Source organism: Triticum urartu, chromosome 3 (genome assembly GCF_003073215.2).
Source record: "Triticum urartu cultivar G1812 chromosome 3, Tu2.1, whole genome shotgun sequence".
Lineage (NCBI taxonomy): Eukaryota > Viridiplantae > Streptophyta > Magnoliopsida > Poales > Poaceae > Triticum > Triticum urartu.
Genome location: NC_053024.1, coordinates 689,678,910 through 689,701,678, shown reverse-complemented (window position 1 = coordinate 689,701,678; position 22,769 = coordinate 689,678,910). Strand labels below are relative to the sequence as shown.

Below are 22,769 nucleotides of genomic sequence, written 5' to 3'. Positions count from 1 at the left end.
TTACTAAATAATTATTTCAATTTTTTGAATTTTGGTCAAATCTGGTCAAACTATGGTCAAACTTATTCAAAAAATATTAGTGTTACTAAATAATTACTGTTTTTTAGAATAATAGTTTTAAACTCAAATGGTGAAACGAGTGACCTAATGCTCAAGCTAAACTGCTGAGGGTTAATAGGATTGACAGCTTACATTTGTCAGTAAAACAACAAGTGCAGACTTGGAAAGTAGGGGAAATAGAACTCCGAAGTTAAGCGTGCTCAGGCTGGAGAGTGAGAGGATGGGTGACCGACCGGGAAGTTAGACGATTTGAAATGAGTGATCCACACTTGAGCAGTTAAGAGGGGTGATTAGAGACTAAATCATCAAATAATTCAATTCAGAAAATTGAAAATAAAAAAAATTCCAAAATTTCAAAAAAAAAATCAAAAAAATTCTTTGGTGGGCCTTTAGTGACGGTTCGTGCCAAACCGGTACTAAGGGAGGGGGGCCTTTAGTGCCCACACTTTAGTGCCGGTTACAGAACCGGCACTAAAGGCCCTTACGAACCGGTTTTAAAGCTCCGTTTTCTACTAATTCCAACTTCGTGCCATCATCAAGACCTTAGTTGCCTAGAACCAAATGCTAACTTCAGTAATTTCATATCCCACATACTATTTGTAGAACGAGCTCGCTATCCTTCTCTTCTAAGATTACAATTAATATTGTGGTGATGCAACTAAAAGTTCTATCATATTAGAACAGAATTACGTCCTCGGGGTTCAGTAGCTAATCTTTACAATTGTATTTGTCATATTGTCCTCCTAAGAAAAGTCTATCTATATTATCCTCCTAAGATATCAATATTCTTTTATTGTAAATAAAGAAAATTTCATCTATATTATTCTCCCCAGAACAAGTACATGCATTCTATATTGTAAATAAAAAAAGTTCATCGTAACTTTGATGCATCAAGATGCCTATATTTACATAAAGGACGGGCGCAGTAACACGCGCCGTCATGGTCTAGTATATATTATGAGTCAACAAAAATCCATTATGAGGTAAGTATATTATATCCATTTTTCCTGTATTTTTTCATGTGAGCAGAATCAATCGCACCCTTGATCCCCCCCCCCTTAATAATAATAATAATCTGTACTCTTTTCTATAATAGTAATAATGTAATAATAATAATCTATAATTTTTCTATAATAACAATAATATATATTTTTATATACATACCTACTTTTTACAAAGGATGACATATTGTGTCGATGACTAGACGTGACAATAAAAGAAAAATAAAGGCACTCTGTGTGTCGGATACTTGTATGTTTTAGATCAACGAAGCGATATAGTGCGAGTGTGGCATTCAAAGGAAGGAGAGAAATCGAGTACCATTATTATTTGATTTGCAAGGTTTTTTGGTGGCCCATGTAAATTCGGAAAATTCCTTCAACTTCCAAATAACGCCTTGGTACAGAAGATTTGGAATTTACACCCTTACAAACAGATGGAGGAAGTAGTCGTCAATCAGGTTTTACTTCACTCTGATTTGTTCATGGATGATATGCATTTTTGCTAGGCCACGTGTCTCCCTACCGCTGTCGAGTGTCACCGTTCAGGAAGTTTTTGTGCCATGCCCGTGGATGATTTCATGAACACGTCAATTATGTTTTTCGGTGCAGCGCACGGGCATATGTGCTAGTGGACAAAAAAGGCATCAATTTGAATTTATTTTTTGCCTAGAGCATTATGAGTGTTTATTCTTCATGAAAATTTGCAGGAATGTAGAATAAACAACACTGTGTGTTGACAAAATTAATAAAACAATAGTTGGTTTGTAGACATCCATCCAGTGCCAAGGTGACATGCATCCACATCCAGTGATAACCGAGAGCAAATCAAAGCACACGTTCAAAATTCAAATATGAAACACCTTTTTTTTACACAAAAATATGGAACACCTCCTTACTGGCACATTCCTATGAATTAGGTCCAGTCGGCCTAACTAGATGCAAAGGCAGCCCGTTTAAGCCCAGTTCCAAGGCATTATTTCTTTCTGGTGTGTGAGACTGAGAGGAGAGCAAGACCTACCTCCCTTCCCTCAACGCCGCCGTCTGGCGGCCATGGCGGATCCTCTCCAACGCAGCCTCCCCGACGAGATCTCAATCTGGGAGATCCTCGTCCGCCTCCCTCCCAAAGCTCTCCTCCGCTGCCGCGCCGTGTGCCGCGCCTGGCGCAGCGCCACCTCCGCCCGCGACTTCCTCCTTGCTCACCACGGACACCAGCTCACCCTTCCCCTCCTCTACGGCTGCACCAACCTCGGCGTCCAAGGCGAGGTCCTAGACATCATTCCCTTCGACCACCGCCCAGGGCTAGCCGCCGCCGACCAGCTTCAGTCCGTCGCGCGACTTGGCCTTGGCCTCTCCTATCCTTGTGTGGAGGCCTCCTGCGACGGTCTCCTCCTCCTCTCCCTAGGCCGGAGAGACTTCTTCGTCTGCAATCCGGCAACTCGTCAGTATGCTCCACTCCAACAAATTTATGCCTACGTGCTGCTGGGGATGTACCCGCACAGCCCAACCGGCGAGTACAGATTATTGCTCTACTGGGACGAGGATTTGATTTATCCAGATCTGGCACCTGGCACACAAGATGGCTCCTATGTCTTCACAATAGGCTCCGGCGAGCCGCCCAGGTACACAGGGTACCCTGATTCAGGCATATTGATGTTTAGCAACTCCATTTTGTTTCATGGTAGCCTGCATTGGCACATAGACAAGGATGCGAGCACAAGCAACATGATAATGTTATTTGACACCACCTCTGAGTCCTTCCGGCAGATGCGCGCTCCGGTTGTTCCTAGCCACTCTTCCCTGTTTGAGATGGATGGAATGCTCGGCATGTCCAGCTTTAATCATGCAGCCACAACCATTGATATCTGGATGTCACAAGACTATGATAGCGAGGCCTGGGCCTTGAAATACCGTGTTGATTTGCCGGTTACAGATCTCACTGCGCAGTTTGGAAAGTTTACCGAAACTTGGAATTTGGTGGTCACTTGTTGGAATGGTGATGTGCTCATGCTGATCAAATTTGGTGAGTGGCTACTTCAGGTTGACGTGGATGGCAAGTTGGTTGCCAGTTTTCACCGCAAATTAGTCCGTTTTACTCAATTCCAACTCAAACAAACTCTTGTTCCACATACCTTCTTTCCGACACTAGCGGGTTATGCTGTGAACACTTTGCCTTTCATATCACCAGATGATTATGTTGTGGACAGCTAGCCTTTCACTTGAGGGCTGTTGAGTGCTTGTTAGCGACCTAGCTATCTGTATCCACATGACCTGTAGTATTTATTCACTGGATCTTCTATGAGCCCGCTAGCTTCTTTGTTGATGTGTAAAATGTTATAATCAAGGAGCTCTGACCTTACATGGTTGTGTTTTATTTCTGTGAATATCCTTTTGGGATGAAGATGGGTGTTGATGCTGAAATTACAAGTCATTTGGGACTGCATTTGAAATATTTGCCAATTGCTCTGGCTCTCCCCTTTGTTTCCTTGAACTGATGAAATGGACTTATCCGCCCTTTATATAGTGATCTTCTTAGTACTCAATACTAGTTATCAATTCTACCTGCCTCTTGTCTCTGTTTATTTAGCTGATGAATTGACTTGAGTCTTCTTTATTAGCGACTACCTGGAGGTCTTCTTAGTACGCAAATTTAGGAGTAAATATACACATGCTTCATGAATCCCGATTCTATGTTTTCCTTTTGCTACTCTTAGAGATTAGCTGGTGGTCTTCTTAGTAAAGCTGCACCTGAGTTCTATGATATTCTCTGTTATGGATTTTCTTTTTACAGGAGCTTGAAGCAGTGGTTTAATTTAAAGATTGCATCATAGTCAACTATTGGATGAAATGTTCTGTTTGTGTTCATTCTTGTTCACGATTCATTTCATCTGGTTAGGAATTATAACACATTAACATTCCACCTTTGTGTCGCATCATTTGCAATTATCTTTAATCATTTCACTTTAGCTGCTAGCCATTTTAAAGAATCAATGATTCATGTGATGTTCAATCTAGACATAAGCTCGTGTACTGATAAGTAGAAGAAAGGTTTATCATGGCCGGGCCTTAAGCTTGTGTTTGATCAATCTGACACCGGCCAAAATTAAGTCTCATCATCTTAGACTGCATGTGCATTAGAAGAGCAGGCATTCACCACCCGTTCATACTAGCGTTCCTTGCTTTTTCCACGGCGTGTGCTGCTAACTCCAATCAACATAGCCAAATCACTCCCACTAGTATGCAGAAGTTGAAATTATTACTCACAGGCATGTGCTAGTGTAACTACAAGGGTTGTACGGGGTTTATGCTGAATGCACACAGTGGTCTGTATTTCCAACAAGTTGTTATAATCAGTGACTAAAACTGCACATATGCTGCACCCTTGTGATCATTTTCAGTGACTAAACCTGGTATTATGGTCCAGATTGAAATCGTACTTACACATCCATGCTACACAATCAAGTGAGCAGGATATCTATATATAAAGCAACACTACAACAACTCTAAACTGCTTGATAATTTGTCATTACAGAATGGAGCGTACACATTCACAGAACTGCTTCAACCACAGATAATGTACCAGGTAAAAAGAAATTGAAACATGGCAAAAGTGCAGAGCCTTGAAAACAGTAATTAAACTTATATTACATGGATTCCCCCCTTCCTAGGAGGAACATTATAGATAATTCCAGGGAAATACAGAAACTGAAGACAGTATGATGAACACTGCCATTAGCAATGATCAAACAGCAGCAGACAACAAGACAGTAAGAAGCCTGAACAAGAATGTTCATATGATAGATCTGCAACACAAGCATTGGAGAGAGGGTTAAATTTCCAAGCATCAGAAAGAAAAGTAAACAAAACTAATTACTATAATCAAATAATAGTAAAAGTTACAGAGGCGCACTGTAACAATGAAAATGCTTTGAACACATCCTGGAAAACAAAAACTGAACCAAACTAATACTAGAAGCTACCAAAACTTATCATTTACTTTCATCATAAAACAGTAGAAATTACTGAAGCAGACTGTAAAAAAAATGAATCAAAAAACTAGGAACTATCCAACTTATAGAAAACTGAACAAGCACTAATTGTGACCACAAACACATTAAACCTATCCGAAAACTGGACTCCAAATTACATATCCTTAGCACTTTGAATTACTATCACCACAACATAGTAAACCTATCTAAAATGCACGGTAAAATACAGATCCTTAGCACTGTAAAATACTCTGACCCCGGGACAGTAAACATATACTGAAAATGCACATATCCTTAGCACTGAAAATTATTGTGACCTTGGGACAGTAAACCTATCTGAAATGCACTGTAATTTAACACCATTATCACTGAAATGCTCTGGCCAGCAACACAAAAAAGAAGAACCATACCTCGTTACCGAAGCGAGTACCAAATGTTGTTTCAACTTCAGTAGCAAAAGGAATAAGACGAGGAACATGATGCACCGCTCACAATGAATGCTTCTCGCAAGACTTATACAAAATGATTAAGATGGTAAACCAAAAACAACAGCTCTTCCACAACCCTTCCTCAATCTACCCATCTATTTTCACTAACCATGGTAAATTGATTATGATAGTAAAAACTAAAAAACAACAGCTGAATGAACACCCTCCCACTACTAGACACACTCAACTAAATCATTATTATCATTCACAAAAAGAATTTCTTTTATAGAGACCAACTTGCATAACTAACTAAAAATTATAGGAATCAGTCAATCAGCACTACAACTAACACACACTAAATACCACCTACAAAATATGCCACTACACCAGGAAGCAACAAATGTAAAGGTAATACTACAATTACAATGTAATTCACTGAAATTACACTGGGATTTACAGATAACTACACTGATGTTACAGTGTAATTACACTGCAATTTAGACTGGAATTTGTACTACATAGTATAGTAAGTTACATGGTTGTACAACACTATGCAATTATACTGGACTACCAGCGTATCAAAACTGAAAATTTAAACTGGTAGTTTCAGTAGAAAATCACTGTAAGTAACACTAAAAAAACTGGAAATACAGTGCAAATCATTGAAAGTTACACTGAAAAATATCACTACAAGTTACGCTGGAATACTGGAAAATACAGAGTAAAATCACTGTAAGTTACACATTACTTATAATGTAATATGGACTGTAATTATAGTAAAAATTTCACTGTAAATTAAACTAAAATTGCATTTACACTGGACTACAATGAAATTAAACTGAAATTCCACTCAAATTTACACGAAATTCAACCTACCATACTGTATATATCTTGCAGTTTAATCATACACCTAATAGACGCCCAAAGGGATCATATAACACACACTAGAGGGGGCTTTGAAATTAAAAGACAGCGGAAGCAGAAATAAAAATAGACAGAGGGATCCAACGTTGCAACTACATCCAACGCTACATCTAGAAATCACACAAAATTTCAGGAAATGAAACAGGAGCAAGGAGATACAAGCAACAAAACAAACTCAGGCAGGGGGTGTAGGGGGGAGGGGACGCAGAACGCGCGAATCAACAACTGAAGGAGGAGGAGCACGAATCAATCAAACCGCGACGCTTGGGGAGAAGGAAGCAGGGGGAGAGCACCAGAGACCTGACCACCAACACCTCAAGAGAGCAGGGAGGGAGAGCTCCATGTTCTCACTGCGCCTGCCGCTGGAAATGGGAAAGGAAACGGACAAAGCCAGCTACAGGGGAGGAGAAAAAGAAAAAAAAAGGAAAGAGACGCGATGGGCGAAGTTAGCGGGTTCTTGAAAAGTTTACGGGCCCGATAAGAGTCAGGCAGCCTGAGAGCTGAAGAAAAAACAGAATTGCACGAATCTCAACACATATATCAAACGGGCAAAAAAACGAATGAAAGCGAATTGATTTCATCCAACTAAAAATTAGCAATTCTGTTTATTAAGGGTATGTCTTTTTAAATTATTGGATCAAAGTTACAATAGTGTTTGCTTGGATCTGCGATGTGTAAGTTAACACAATATTTACACATAAGTTCTTCGAATCAAAGTTGCGATGATTTTCGTACGTCAGTTAACAAGCATGAGATGCATAAATTACCGAGCTATTTAAACATAAATTACCGATGATATGTTTTAATGAAAAAAATCTCGTGTGATAAATCATGTACATATTACTAACAAAATGAAACATTCGTTGTTTACGTATACCTATGTGTTAACAAAAAATTAATCACTGGGGTCAAAGTTATCACGGTGTTTGTGTGTAATTTATCAGGTCAGTAGCATGCAAGTTATCATGCAATTTACAACGAAGTTATCGGGTATGTTTTAACAAACCTTTTTCTTGGGTCCAAGTTATCATGACGTTTGTATGTAAGTTATCAGATCCTTGACGCATAAATTACCATGCTATTTACACATAAATTGTGGGGGATGTTTAAATAACTTTTTTGAACCATGTAAATGATATGAAACATGCGGAAAAACTTGGATGCACAACTTAAAGTAATTGGGAACAATGAGACTGTTGGTTCAATTTCTTTGAGAAACTCGTATTGAGAATAAGTAGTGTGTACCTTGTGACAAAACAACAAATTGATCTAGGCTAGTTGGTTGTTTATGTTTGATTGGCACATGAGGTTGTGGGTTTGACTCTCGGCTACTACAACATTTTTTGGCTACTAGCAAACATGCCCGTGCGTTGCAACGGGAGGAGAAATCACATGTCCTAGTCTAGTAGACATGCCTCAACACCTTCCTTCCTCAGAGCCACGTTCTCTATTTTAACACGGTGGCCCATTATATCCCCACTTGCCAGCTTCATTGTGTCAAGTTGAAACAAAAGGCCCACTTGCCTCCTTCATTGTGTCAAGTTGAAACAAAAGGTGCTTGAAACAAAAGGTGTCCCAAAGTAGGTGTTTACCTTTTTTGCAAAACTTGTATAGAGAATGCAATACGTGCTTGTCCCGCTTGTTTCTTCTTTGTTGCATCTTTGCAAATGTAACATTTGATGCGTCTGCATTGTTGCCTTGCGATGGATGTTATCCGTTGTCAGGCCTTCTCTTCTCAAGTGTCAATTCCGCATCAAAAAACTTGGCCTTCTGATTTTCAAGAATTTCATACTTCTGTGACCCCATATTATCCATAGACTGATAGCAAAATCCTCAATCGATCATGTCCTTCAAGTCGCACGTTGCTTTCTACCACATCATTTTTAAACGAAGGCCACTCGTGCATTGTTTTTCCTTTCTCAATCGATCTAAAGTTCAAAGTTTGGGTCCTCACATAGTACCTGTCTCCTTCACATTTGAATTGACATATAATATAATTCAAATATAGAATATGATAGTTGCAGGCACACCTCGTTCATATGTATGTGCACGTCACGGTTCCAGCACTTCGTTGCGGAAGGCGGCAAATGGCGGGAAGGAGCGTTGGTGTTGGCAGACAAGAACCCTAGGCGTGATTTATTTCCTCGCAAGAGAAGGGAGGCAAGAGCAAATTCATGCAGTAGGAGTGACAGGAGGGGGAGCGAGCTATGAGTCGAAGTGATTAAATATGCTGGATAACTAAACATCATGCAAAAAAGGTAAGAAAAACCAAAAACAAAAGAAATAAGAGTTGTCCCATGGGTGCTGAGTATAGGCAAAGAAAGGTAGGAGATGGCCAACATGCCAACATGTACTCCCCGCAAAAAAAACATGCCAACATTCGAGCGCACCTTTTTTTTAAGAAAACATGCAAGTGCACTCAAGAGACACTAGTAGAAAAGGGGACTTTGGTCCAAGCCGGGTAAGGCCATTAGTCCCGGTTCAGTCTAGAACTGGGACCAATGGGTGCATTTATCCCGGTTCGTGCGGCTAAGGCATTAGTCCCGGTTCACCTGGGCCCTTTAGTCCCGGTTCGTGCCACGAACCGGGACTAAAGAGTGCGATGCCCATTAGTCCCGGTTGGTGGCACCAACCGGTACTAAAGGTTAGACCTTTAGTCCCGGTTGGTGCCACCAACCGGGACTAATGGGCTTTGAGGCATTAGTACCGGTTCATGGCACGAACCGGTATTAAAGGTCCCATTTTCAAACTCCCCCCCCCCCGGACCGCCTTTTCAATTTTAGAAAAAACAAAAGAAAATGATGGAAATGTCAAAAAAATAAAATAAAATAAGTTTCCCATGTGATATGTGGTCTAGTTGTTGGGAAAATTTACAAATATGAATTTCGACTTTATTTATAAAATCTCTTTGGAATTTGTAAAATGGGCATAACTTTTGCATACGAACTCGGATTAAAAAGTTTTTTATATAAAAAATTATCTACTCGAAAAGTTACATCCGATGGAGACCGCCTACGGCCTGTTTGCAAATTTGTAGAATCCTCAAATTCCAAAAGGAAAAAAGTTATGCTCAAATTTCAGTTTTTTAAAATTTTTATTAAATCTGGTCAAACTATGGTCAAACTACTTATTCAAGAAGTATTAGTGTTACTAAATAATTATTCAAGAATATTAGTGTTATTAAATAATTATTTTAGTTTTTTTGAATTTTGGTCAAATCTGGTCAAACTATGGTCAAACTGTGGTCAAACAATGGTCAAACTACTTATTCAAGAAATATTAGTGTTACTAAAAAATTATTGTTTTTTAGAACAATAGTTTCAAACTCAAACAGTGAAATGTGTGACTTCATGCTCAAGCTAAACTCCTGAGGGTTAATAGGATTGACATCTTACTATTGTCAGGAAAACAACGAGTGCAGACTTGGAAACGAGGGAGAATAGAACCCGGAAGTTAAGCGTGCTCAGGCTGGGGGAGTGGGAGGATGGGTGACCGTCCGGGAAGTTAGATGATTTGGAATGATGAGGGGTGATTAGAGATTAAATTGAGCAGTGATGAGGGATGATTAGAGATTAAAGGTTTAAATAATTCCGAAATTTGAAAATAAAAAAAATATCAAATTTTTTTTCAAAAAAAATCAAAAAATTTCCTTTAGTACCGGTTGGTGTTACCAACCGGGACTAAAGGTGGACCAGCCACGTGAAGGACCTTTAGTCCCGGTTCTGGTTTGATTGGGGGCTGGTGCGCACATGGAGGCCCAACCGGGCTAGACGGATTGAGCAGAAATAGAGAGGATGGCCAACTTCTTTTTTGGACATAGAACAAAGCTACGCAGTTGGCCTGGTTGTACGGTGCGTACTCATGAGGTCGTGAGTTCGACACCACCACGGCATTAATTTTTCCTTTTCCTCAGAAAGGCTGTGCGCAAGCTACGGGCCTCTGGCCCAAGCGACGAAATTTTAGATGGAAGTGCTTTTTATTTTCTAACGGTCGAACGCCCCAAAATTTAGTACCACCTTGAATAGAAAAAAATTCTAATATATTTTAGCGGTGAATGGATGAAAAATTTAAAGAAACACACCTTGCTTTATTAGTAGGTATAGATTTATTGCACCATATAAAAAATTCCAACAAAATCGGATCCCATTAAAGCATAATAATTTTGAGACGCCGATCCAAAATTCATTCAAAGGTGTCAGCTATTCCCTAAAATTGGATTGCATTAAAGCCGCAATTATTCTGCGTCGTGACTGTTTCCAAAAAATCGTATCTCATTAAAGCTGCAATTATTCCACAGCGTGCGATCGGCTATTTATCGCACCATAGGAAATTTGCTACAAAATCCGATCCGATTAAACCATAAATAATTTTGGGGCGCATGACATGAAAGTCATGAATTACGACATTAGAAAAATACGTTGTAAAATCGGAGTTCATTAAAGCGCCAACAATTCACGGCACGCAATCGAAAAGTCAATAAAAGGTGTTAGCTATTCCCTAAAATTGGATCTCATTAAAAGCGGCAATTATTCCGCTGGCTTGACCGTTTCTAAAAAATCAAATCTCATTAAAGCAGCAATTATTCCGCAGCATGCAATCGGCTATTTAGGCTGATTGTAATGGGGAGTATCATATACTAGTATCATGTATGTGATACTAGTGTATGATACTACTTTCGTAATGCATAGTATCATAAGTTAGTATTTTAGATTGCCTTATTAATTGTGATGCATGACATAAAATAGTATAAATATTTAATATGATACGGTATCATTATATGATACCATGTCCTCTCTTTACTCATTTAATTGTGTGCCACATCATTTAAAAAGTCTAGTTGGCATGTATGATACCACTTATGATATCCCATTTCGACCAACCTTAGATCACGCCATAGAAAAATTTCCTACAAAATCGGATCTTATTAAATTGTAAATAATTTCGGGGCGCATGACAGGAAAATCATTTGTCACAACATCAGACAAATACTTGTAAAACCGGAGCTCATTAAAGTGCCAACAATTCGACGACACGCGATCAGAAAGTCATTAAAAGGTGTCAGCTATTCCCTAAAATTGGATCTCATTAAAGCGGCAAATTTTCCGCGGCGTGACTGTTTCCAAAAAATCGGATCTCATTAAAGCGACAATTATTCTGCAGTGTGCGATCATGATCGGGTATATATATGTGAGCCAGGCCTTTCTGGCTAGCTACTATAAACTGGTTCCTTCACATAGTTTTAATCTGGAGGTGACTGAGGTTAGTCCTGCTCCAAGAAGCTGGCAATGGCGTCCATGTTGACGGTGCATATGAATCAAGGACAAGGGGAAACAAGCTATGCTCGCAACTCCTTTGTTCAGGTATATATTTTTTTTCCTCCAGATTAACTCACTATGTTGTTGACACCTGGCTTCCATCGACAATTCCATCAAGAATTTCTTCACACATGGTTGGGAACATTTTAAAGAAGAACGAGAATCTTATAAGGATCACATTTTCTGAATAACTGCACCTCGATCTCGATTACAGAATGGTGAGCAGAAGAGGATGAAGCCCCTGATAGAAACGGCTATCCTCGATTTATGCCCCAGCACTAGCACCTTGTTGCCCACAAAGATGGTGATTGCCGACCTGGGGTGCTCCTCTGGCCCAAACGCGATAGCGCTAGTGTTGACTGCCGTAGAGGCCATCCACAATCACTACCACCAGTTCTTACAGCCACCTCCCAAAGTGTCTGTGCTCCTCAACGACCTGCCTGACAACGACTTCAACATGGTGCTGAAGAGCTTGGTCACGCTACGTCGAAGCAACAAGTCTATTGTCATGACTGGGGTTTTACCGGGGTCATTTTACGAGAGGCTCTTCACTAGTGGTTCCTTGCATCTTGTCTGCTCGTCCAACAGCCTGCATTGGCTCTCGAAGATGTGAGTTTAAAACTGCTCGATTTGGTGCTTTACTTGTTAATTCCGCAAGCAGAACCTTATTTACCTTTACAGGCTCCTGAAGGTCTGACAATGAACCAGATCCCGGCGTATGACATTGACGAGCATACCAGGCTTGAAAGGCGCCCAATGGTCCTTCAGGCTTATGCACAACAGTTCAGGAAAGATTTTACACGTTTCCTCAAGCTGAGGGTGAAAGAAATGGTCCCAGGAGGCCGGATGGTTGTTTCTCTTGTAGGGAGGGATTCTGATGTAATCACCCCCGAATTCTCTCCCCTCTGGGAATTCATAGCTCAGATTCTAAGCATCATGGTCTCAAAGGTATGGTTTTTCTAGTATAGTATGTTTATAATTTGCTAACAAACACCGAGTATTTGACCACCAAATCTTTTGGCATGCTTTTAACAGGGTGTAATTGACAAAGCAAAGTTTGACTCTTTCTATTTGCCTGTGTATGAACCTTCCAACAAAGAGCTGAGGGAGATCATCCAAGATGAAGGCTCATTTTCAATCACTGAGATGCAGGTGAACAATCCTTTTGTTGGTCTGGACAGCGCACTTGTGGTCCCAAGCAGGTTTGCTAGCGTGACCAGAGCCATATTTGAGCCGATAATAGTCCATCATTTTGGAGAAGTCATGGATGAATTCGTGAGGACCTTGGAACGACGCTGGATCTTGGAAGGCAGCTTGCAAGTCGATCTTGCCAAAAGCCCACGACCAATGCTAGCGGTATCCCTCAAGAAGGCATGACCGGGCACACATGTTACTCTAGTTCTCTGTGGTGGTGCCATGAAGACAAAGAGTTCGTGAAGGAAATATGCCCTAAAGGCAATAATAAAGTTGTTATTTTATATTTCCTTATTTATGATAAATGTTTATTATTCATGTATTGATCGGAAACCTAAATACATGTGTGAATATATAGAAAAATATTGTGTCCCTAGCGAGCCTCTACTTGACTAGCTCGTTGATCAAAGATGGTTAAGGTTTTCTAACTGATGTCTACTACGCAACCTTCTTCTTATAGACGTTGTTGGGCCTCCAAGTGCAGAGGTTTGTATCCGTGGGAGGCGTAGGATGAAGATGGTCTCTCTCAAACAACCCCGCAACCGAATAACAAAGAGTCTCTTGTGTCCCCAACAAACACAATACAATGATAGATTGTATAGGTGCACTAGTTCGGCGAAGAGATGGTGATACAAGTGCAATATGGATGGTAGATATAGATTTTTGTAATCTGAAAATATAAAAACAGCAAGGTAACTAGCAACAAAAGTGAGCGAAAACGATATTCCAATGCTTAGAAACAAGGCCTAGGGTTCATACTTTCACTAGTGCAAATTCTCTCAACAATGATAACATAATTAGATCATATAACAATCCCTCAACGTGCAACAAAGAGTCACTCCAAAGTCACTAATAGCAGAGAACAAACGAAGAGATTATTGTATTGTACAAAACCACATCAAAGTTATTCTTTCTGATCGATCTATTAGGCTATTCCCTTAAGCGTCACAAACAGCCCTAGAGTTCATACTAAAATAACACCTTAAGACACACATCAACCAGAACCCTTGTAACGCCCCAAGACCGGAGCTTCAGATGCCTTCTAGGGTTTCCGGGTTTTCGTTGTGTGTTTTGTTTGGTCCGTTGCATTTCATCTTTGCATCATGTGCATTGCATCATGTCATCATGCCATTATTTTTGCAACCATTTCAAAACTCTTTTAAATAAATCGAATGGATCTTCGATCCATTTAAATCGAGGGAAGGATGACTTCTCTTTATAACATATCCTCCCGATAGTAGGGAGCTATATTAAATATTCCATTTTCGGAATCACCCATGAACACACTTGCAAATAATCACATGTCTTTTCTTCTTCGAGTTTGCTCCTCAAACTTCGCCCATAAATTCTTTCATCTTTTTCCGGAGCTCCACTAAAAATCCGAATACTTTTGGACTCTTCATTACCTTGAATTATTCAAACCATTTGAATCAAATTCAAATGGATTTGAATTTAGATCTCTCAATCATGGCCTTTCCTATTTTCCCGGAACAAGCACATTTTCGTGAGTCCGGGAAAATTATCCCCGCGTCCAACTTCGTCCCCTATCCTCTCTTTCTTTTCTTCCTTATCTCTGTTTTTTTCTCTTTTGAGTGGGAGAGAGGGTGCCCAACAGGCCATTTAGGCCCAGCTGCACCTCAGGCCAGCCGCAGCCCACTTGGGCCTCCCTAGGCCCACCCCAGCGCTGGCCTCTAAGGCCCAGCCCCCACCTACAGCTAACCCTAGCGCCAGGGAGCTTCTCCCCTCGCGCCGCCACAAGGAGAGCGTGCCCGATCCCTTTCCTCCTCCCGCTCGATACTCTGTCCTCTCCCGATTCCCTGCTCGTTCCTCACGCCGCCAGGGAGAGGCCCTGCGCTTGATGTCCTCGCTCTCTCCTGATCCCATCGCCTCAGTCTCCCTCGTTTCCTCCCAACGCCGCCACACGCCCGCACAGCACCCCGCAGCTAGCGCCAGGAGCTCGCCTCCTCTCCGCCATGGCCTCGAGCCCGATTCCCTCGTCCTTCTCCTCCTGTCGCCCTGGCCTCCTTCCTCCATGGCGCCTCCTCGCGCTCGAAGCCCGTGGTCCGGCGCCCGCATGTCGCCCGTCGAGCTCCGTCCATCCCTTCTCCTTCTCGGGTTCGTCTCCAGCGCCGCATCGCCAGGGACGCCGAGCGCCACCGCGCAACCCCGCCGGCGACCTCTACCTCCAACGAGGCCCCTTGGCCTCCACCTCGTCGCTTGTCCGCCGTCCCGCCGCGTCCTCCCTATCCTCCGTGGCCGCGTGCCGCTCCGGCCGGTGAGCCCATGCTCCGGCGCCGCGCCGCTGCGACCAGGAGCTCCTCGCCCCGACACGCACTTGGCCCTGCTTCTCCTCCTTGCGCCATGGTCTTGGCCCCTCTGCTCCGTCCGTCGCCTCTGCTGCCCTCCTCGGGGTCCTTCTCGACCTCTCCGTGGGCCACGGACATGTGTTGTAGCCTGCCTTGCTGCTGCCCACCCGAGGCCTCCATGGTTTTGCTTTGATTTGAATTCGACCGGCAAGTTCCTCTTCACAGAACATCTACACGACGACCGCCGAGTACCTCTTCGCGAGTACCACTACCATCGCGTGGATCCGCCAAGACCGTGGAGTAAACAAACAAGTACCCCTACGCGCGAAGACGCCAAGACTGTTTCGGGATTCACCAAGTACCACTACGGCCGGAGACCTCGACGTTCGACGCCTAAAACGATCACCGAACCGGAGATAACGCCAAGTACTAGGTCAACGAGAACCACCAAGTTTGTCTTCCGCCGTCTCCGAAATCGTCAATTACCACTTCGAACTATGTACGACGACCGTCGCCGAAGACCCGTGTAACGCAAACGTCAAGTTCAACTACCATCGCGTGAACCGCTACTTCCCACAACGACCCCATGAACAACTACTTCCCCTTCGACAAGTGAACCCCTCCGATAACGCACGCTTCAAAGGTATAACTTTGAGATGACCATCGTGGACGACTGTTGTGTGATGTATGAGTTGCAACCTTTTGTCTGCACCATGTCTGTAGTGTCTCTCGCTTCCATGCCATCTACTCATGGGACACCCGGTATCCGGGAGCACCCCACCATCTTTTACACGCATCCGCATACTTCTCCTTTGCAGCGGTATCTCAATCGAGTTACCGGAACCGGAACGTTGCCGTGGCACCGTTACCGTTATCGTTGCCATGGCACCCCTTTTCATTTCCACCACGATGACAAAATGCTTCATAATGCTCTTGTCAACTTTTAATAAAAATTGCATAAACTTGTTCATGTCATCCGCATCATGATAACAACTTCAAGATTGGTTAAAATTGTTGTTGCACCAAATTGATAATTGCATATGGGGATTTACCGGTTTTGTTGTTTATTATATCCGGCCCCATTTAAATTGTTTAGATGGTATAGTTTGTTATTCTACACCTCTTGCCATGTTAACCAGCATTTAATATTGTTGAGTACCTAACCGAGAGAGAACTAAATAATTGATGTGTTGTTCCGTCAATATGCAACTCGTTGCATATTGAGCTCCACTTAACTTGTAGTTTTGTTTGTGCCCCTTGCCATGCCATGCATATTTAAACCGGACATGCATCATACTTAGTTGTGCATCATGCCATGCTTATGTGGTGGTTGTTTACTATGTTTTGTGCTTCTTTCCGGTGTTGCTTCTTCGGGTTGGTTCCGATAACGCCGCGTTTGTGAGGATTCGTCCGACTACGTCCGTTTGTCTTCTTCATGGACTCGTTCTTCTTCCTTGCGGGATCTCGGGCAAGATGACCATACCCTCGAGATCACTTCTATCTTTGATTCCTAGTTGCTCGCTCTTTTGCTATGCCTGTGTTGCGATACCTACCACTTGCTTATCATGCCACCCATATTGTTGAACCAAGCCTCTAACCCACCGTGTCCTAGCAAACCGTTGTTTGGCTATGTTACCGCTTTGCTCAGCCACTCTTATAGCGTTGTTAGTTGCAGGTGAAGATTGGAGCTTATTCCATGTTTGGAACATGGATATTTTATGGGGATATCACAATATCTCTTATTTAATTAATGCATCTCTATACTTGGTAAAGGGTGGAAGGCTCGGTCTTATGCCTGGTGTTTTGTTCCACTCTTACGCCCTAGTTTCCGTCATATCGGTGTTATGTTCCCGGATTTTGCGTTCCTTACGCGGTTGGGTTATAATGGGAACCCCTTGACAGTTCGCTTTGAATAAAACTCCTCCAGCAAGGCCCAACATTGGTTTTACCATTTGCCACCTAGCCTTTTTTCCCTTGGGTTAGGCCAGCCCAAGGGTCATCTTTATTTTAAACCCCCGGGCCAATGCTTGTCTAAGTGTTGGTCCAAACTAGAGGCCCTTGCAGCGCCACCTCGGGGAAACTCGAGGGCTGGTTTTAGTTGTACGGGTTGCTTATCCGGTGTTGCCCTGAGAACGAGATATGTGCAGCTCCCATCAGGATGTCGGCGCATCGGGCGGTCTTGCTGGACTTGTTTTACCATTGTCGAGATGTCTTGTAACCGGGATTCCGAGTCTGATCGGGCCTTCCCACTAGAAGGAATATCCTTCGTTGACCATGAGAGCTTGTGATGGGCTAAGTTGGGACTCCCCTGCAGGGATTTGAACTTTCAAAAGCCGTGCCCGCAGTTATGGGCAGATGGGAATTTGTTAATGTCCGGTTGTAGAAAACCTGAAGTTGAACTTAATTAAAACACATCAACCGCGTCTGTAACCGTGATGGTCTCTTCTCGGCGGGGTCCGGGTAGTGAACACGGTGTTGGAGTTATGCTTGACGTAGGTTGCTCTAGGATCACTTCTTGATCATAGATTCTCGACCGTGCTTTTGCTTTCTCTTCTCGCTCTCATTTGCGTTGTTAGCCACCATATATGCTAGTCGCTTGCTGCAGCTCCACCTCATACCTTTACCTTACCCATAAGCTTAAATAGTCTTGATTGCAAGGGTGTGAGATTGCTGAGTCCCCGTGACTCATAGATACTTCCAAAACCAGTTTGCAGGTGCCGATGTAACCGAGCAGGTGATGCAACCAAGCTCAAGGAGGAGCTCGATGAAGATCTTGTCCTTTGTTTTGTTTCGGTCTAGTTGATCAGTAGTGGAGCCCAGTCGGGACGATCGGGGATCTGTGTAGCATTTGGGGTAGTCTTCTTTTATTTTGGTTCCGTAGTCGGACCTTGAGTGTATTTGGATGATGTAATGCTTTATTCATGTAATTGTGTGAAGTGGCGAGTGTAAGCCAACTATGTATCTTTTCCCTTATTGTATTACATGGGTTGTTTGCGAAGATTACCTCACTTGCGACATTGCTTTCAATGCGGTTATGCCTCTAAGTCGTGCTTCGACACGTGGGAGATATAGCCGCATCGAGGGCGTTACAACCCTAATGTCACCTAGATACTCCAATGTCACCACAAGTATCCGCGGGTTTGATTATACGATAGGCATCACACAATCTCAGATTCATCTATTTGAACCAACACAGAGAACTTCAAAGAGTGCCCCAAAGTTTCTACCGGAGAGTCAAGACAAAATGTGTGCCAACCCCTATGCATAAGTTCACAAGGTCACAAAACCCGCAAGGTAATCACCAAAACATACATCAAGTAGATCACGTGAATATCCCATTGTCACCACAGATAAACACATGCAAGACATACAATAAGTGTTCTCAAATCCTTAAAGACTCAATCCGATAAGATAACTTTCAAAGGGAAAACTTAATCCATTACAAGAGGGTAGAGGGGGAGAAACATCATAAGATCCAGCTATAATAGCAAAGCTCACGGTACTTCAAGATCGTGCCAAATCAAGAACATGAGAGGAAAGATCAAATACATAGCTACTGGTACATACCCACAGCCCCGAGGGTGAACTACTCCCTCCTCGTCATGGAGAGCACCGGGATGATGAAGATGGCCACCGGTGATGATTTCCCCCTCCGGTAGGGTGCCGGAACAAGGTCCCAATTGGTTTTTGGTGGCTACCGAGGCTTGCAGCGGCGGAACTCCTGATCTAGGTTCTATTCTGGAGGTTTGGGGATATATATCTAAGAGATGTTGACATCAAGAACAAGACAGGGGAGTCCACGGGCGGCCCACAAGGTCGGAGGGCACGCCCTAGGGGGTGGGGGTGCCCTCCACCCTTGTGGAGGCCTCGGGACTCTTCTGGTGCATCTCCGGTACTCCGTGGGCTTCTTTTGGTCCAAAAACAATCTCGTAAAGTTTCAGGTTAATTGGACTCCATTTGATATTCCTTTCCCGCGAAACTCAAAAACAAGGGAAAAATAGAAACTAGCACTCGGCTCTAGGTTAATAAGTTAGTCCCAAAAATCATATAAATGCATATAAAACATCCAAGATAGATAATATAATACCATGGAACAATCAAATATTATAGATATGTTGGAGATGTATCAAGAATCCCCAAGCTTAATTCCTGCTCGTCCTCGAGTAGGTAAATGATAAAAACAGAATTTTTGATGTGGAATGCTACCTAACATATTTATCAATGTAATCTTCTCTATTGTGGCAATAATATTCAGATCCATCAGATTCAAAACAAAAGTTTAATATTGACATAAAAACAATAATAATTCAAGCATACTAACAAGGCAATTATGTCTTCTCAAAATAACATGGCCAAAGAGAGCTTATCCCTACAAAATCATATAGTCTGGCTATGCTCCATCTTCATCACACAAAATATTTAAATCATGCACAACCCCGATAACAAGCCAAGAAATTGTTTCATACTTTTGATGTTCTCAAACCTTTTCAACTTTCACGCAATACATGAGCGTGAGCCATGGACATAACACTATAGGTGGAACATAAGGTGGTTGTGGAGAAGACAAAAAAGAAGGAGATAGTCTCACATCAACTAGGCGTATCAACGGGGTATGGAGAAGCCCATCAATAGATATCAATGTAATGAGTAGGGATTGCCATGCAACGGATGCACTAGAGCTATAAGTTTATGAAAGCTCAAAAAGAAACTAAGTGGGTTGCTACCTCTTGAGCACTGCGTTGCTTTTTTCCTTGAAGAGGAAAGGGTGATGCAACAAAGTAGCGTAAGTATTTCCCTTAGTTTTTGAGAACCAAGGTATCAATCTAGTAGGAGGCCACACACAAGTCCCTCGTACCTACACAAACAAATAAGAACCTCGCAACCAACATGATAAAGGGGTTGTCAATCCCTTCACGGTCACTTACGAGAGTGAGATCTGATAGAGATGATAAGATAATATTTTTGGGATTTTTATGATAAAGATTAAAAGTAAAGATTGCAAAATAAAAGGTAATTGAAATAGCTTGTTAACGGAATATTAATATAATGGAGAATAGACCCGGGGGGCATAGGTTTCACTAGTGGCTTCTCTCAAGATAGCATAAGTATTACGGTGGCTGAACAAATTACTGTCGAGCAATTGATAGAAAAGCGAATAATTACGAGAATATCTAGGCATGATCATGTATATAGGCATCACGTCCGTGACAAGTAGACCGACTCCTACCTGCATCTACTACTATTACTCCACACATGGACCGCTATCCAGCATGCATCTAGTGTATTAAGTTCATAAGAAGAGATTAACGCATTAGGTAAGATGACATGATGTAGAGGGATAAACTCAAGAATATGATATAAACCCCATCTTTTTATCCTTGATGGCAACAATACAATACGTGTCGTTTCCCTTTCTGTCACTGGGATCGAGCACCGCAAGATTGAACCCAAAGCTAAGCACTTCTCCCAATGCAAGAAAGATCAATCTAGTAGGCCAAACCAAACTGATAATTCGAAGAGACTTGCAAAGATAACCAATCATACATAAAAGATTTCAGAGAAGAATCAAATATTGTTCATATAGATTTGATCATAAACCCACAATTCATCGGATCTCGACAAACACACTGCAAAAAGAGTTACATCGAATAGATCTCCAAGAAGATCGAGGAGAACTTTGTATTGAGGTCCAAAGAGAGAGAAGAAGCCATCTAGCTAATAACTATTGACCCGAAGGTCTGAAGTAAAGTACTCACACATCATCGGAGGGGCCATGGAGTTGATGTAGAGGCCCTCCATGATCGATGCCCCCTCTGGCGGAGCTCCGTAAAAGGCCCCAAGATGGGATCTCTTGGGTACAGAAGGTTGCGGCGGTGGAAATAGGGTTTCGTGGTGCCCCTGGATGTTTTCAGGGTATATGAGTATATATAGGAGGAATAAGTAGGTCGGTGGAGCCACAAGGGGGAGGGCGCGCCCAGGGGGGTAGGCGCACCCCCTACCTCGTGGCCTCCTCGATTGTTTCTTGACATCCACTCTAAGTCCTCTGGATCACGTTTCTTCCACAAAATCACATTCCGGAAGGTTTCATTCTGTTTGGACTCCGTTTGGTATTCCTTTTCTGCGAAACATTGAAATAGGCAAAAAAACAGCAATTTGCACTGGGCCTTGGGTTAATAGGTTAGTCCCAAAAATAATATAAAAGTGTATAATAAAGCTCATTAAACATCCAAAATAGAATATATAATAGCATGAAACAACTAGAAATTATAGATACGTTGGAGACGTATCAAGCATCCCCAAGCTTAATTCATGCTCGTCCTCGAGTAGGTAAATGATAAAAACAGAATTTTTGATGTGGAATGCTTTCTAGCATATTCTTCAATGTAATTTTCTCTATTGTGGCATGAATGTTCAGATCCGAAAGATTCAGGATAAAAATTTAATGTTGACATAAAAATAATAATACTCCAAGTATGCTAACCAAGCAATTATGTCTTATCAAAATAACATTACCAAAGAAAGCTTATCCCTACAAAATCATATAGTTTGGCCATGCTTCATTTTTGTCACACAAAATGCTCTCATCATGCACAACCCCGATGAAAAGCCAAGCAATTGTTTCATACTTAGACTTTTCAAACTCTTTCAACTTTTACGCAATATATGAGCGCGAGCCATGGACATAGCACTATGGGTGGAATAGAATATAATGATTGAGGTTGTGTGAGAAGACAAAAAGGGAGAAAGTCTCACATTGACGCGGCTAATCAATGGGCTATGGAGATGCCCACCGATTGATGTCAATGCAACGAGTAGGGATTGCCATGCAATGGATGCACTAGAGCTATAAATATATGAAAGCTCATCAAAGAAACTAAGTGGGTGTGCATCCAACTTGCTTGCTCACGAAGACCTAGGGCATTTGAGGAAGCCCATCATTGGAATATACAAGCCAAGTTCTATAATGAAAAATTCCCACTAGTATATGAAAGTGACAAAATAAGAGACTCTCTATCATGAAGATCATGGTGCTACTTTGAAGCACAAGTGTGAAAAAAGGATAGTAACATTGTCCCTTCTCTCTTTTTCTCTCATTTTTTTATTCGGGCCTTCTTTTCTCTCTTTTTTATGGCCTCTTTTTTTGTCTGGAGTCTCATCCCGACTTGTGGGGGAATCATAGTCTCCATCATCCTTTCCTCACATGGGACAATGCTCTAATGATGATCATCACACTTTTATTTATTTACAACTCAAGAATTACAACTCGATACTTAGAACAAAATATGACTCTATGTGAATGCCTCTGGCGGTGTACTGGGATTGCGATGAATCAAGAGTGACATCTATGGAAAATTAAGAATGGTGGCTTTGCCACAAATACGATGTCAACTACATGATCATGCAAGGCAATATGACAATGATGATGCGTGTCATAATAAATGGAACGGTGGAAAGTTGCATGACAATATATCTCGGAATGGCTATGGAAATGCCATAATAGGTAGGTATGGTGGATGTTTTGAGGAAGATAGAGGCTTATGTGTGATAGAGCGTA

At 42.1% G+C, this 22,769-nt stretch overlaps 1 protein-coding gene and 1 pseudogene across 1 annotated transcript; both read left to right on the top strand.

Annotated features, from left to right (window-relative positions):
• Positions 1 to 2,047: 2,047 nt before the first annotated feature.
• Positions 2,048 to 3,432, top strand: LOC125545938 (F-box protein At5g49610-like). The gene has a single exon (XM_048709995.1). The coding sequence runs from the start codon at positions 2,112 to 2,114 to the stop codon at positions 3,267 to 3,269; it is 1,158 nt and encodes a 385-aa protein (XP_048565952.1). The 5' UTR covers positions 2,048 to 2,111; the 3' UTR covers positions 3,270 to 3,432.
• An 8,252-nt stretch (positions 3,433 to 11,684) lies between these two features.
• Positions 11,685 to 13,096, top strand: LOC125549177 (annotated as a pseudogene).
• The last annotated feature ends 9,673 nt before the right edge of the window (positions 13,097 to 22,769 follow it).

Coding starts and splice junctions, on each gene's coding strand:
- LOC125545938 (XM_048709995.1), top strand. CDS start 2,112: ATGGCGGATCCTCTCCAACGCAGCCTCCCCGACGAGATCTCAATCTGG.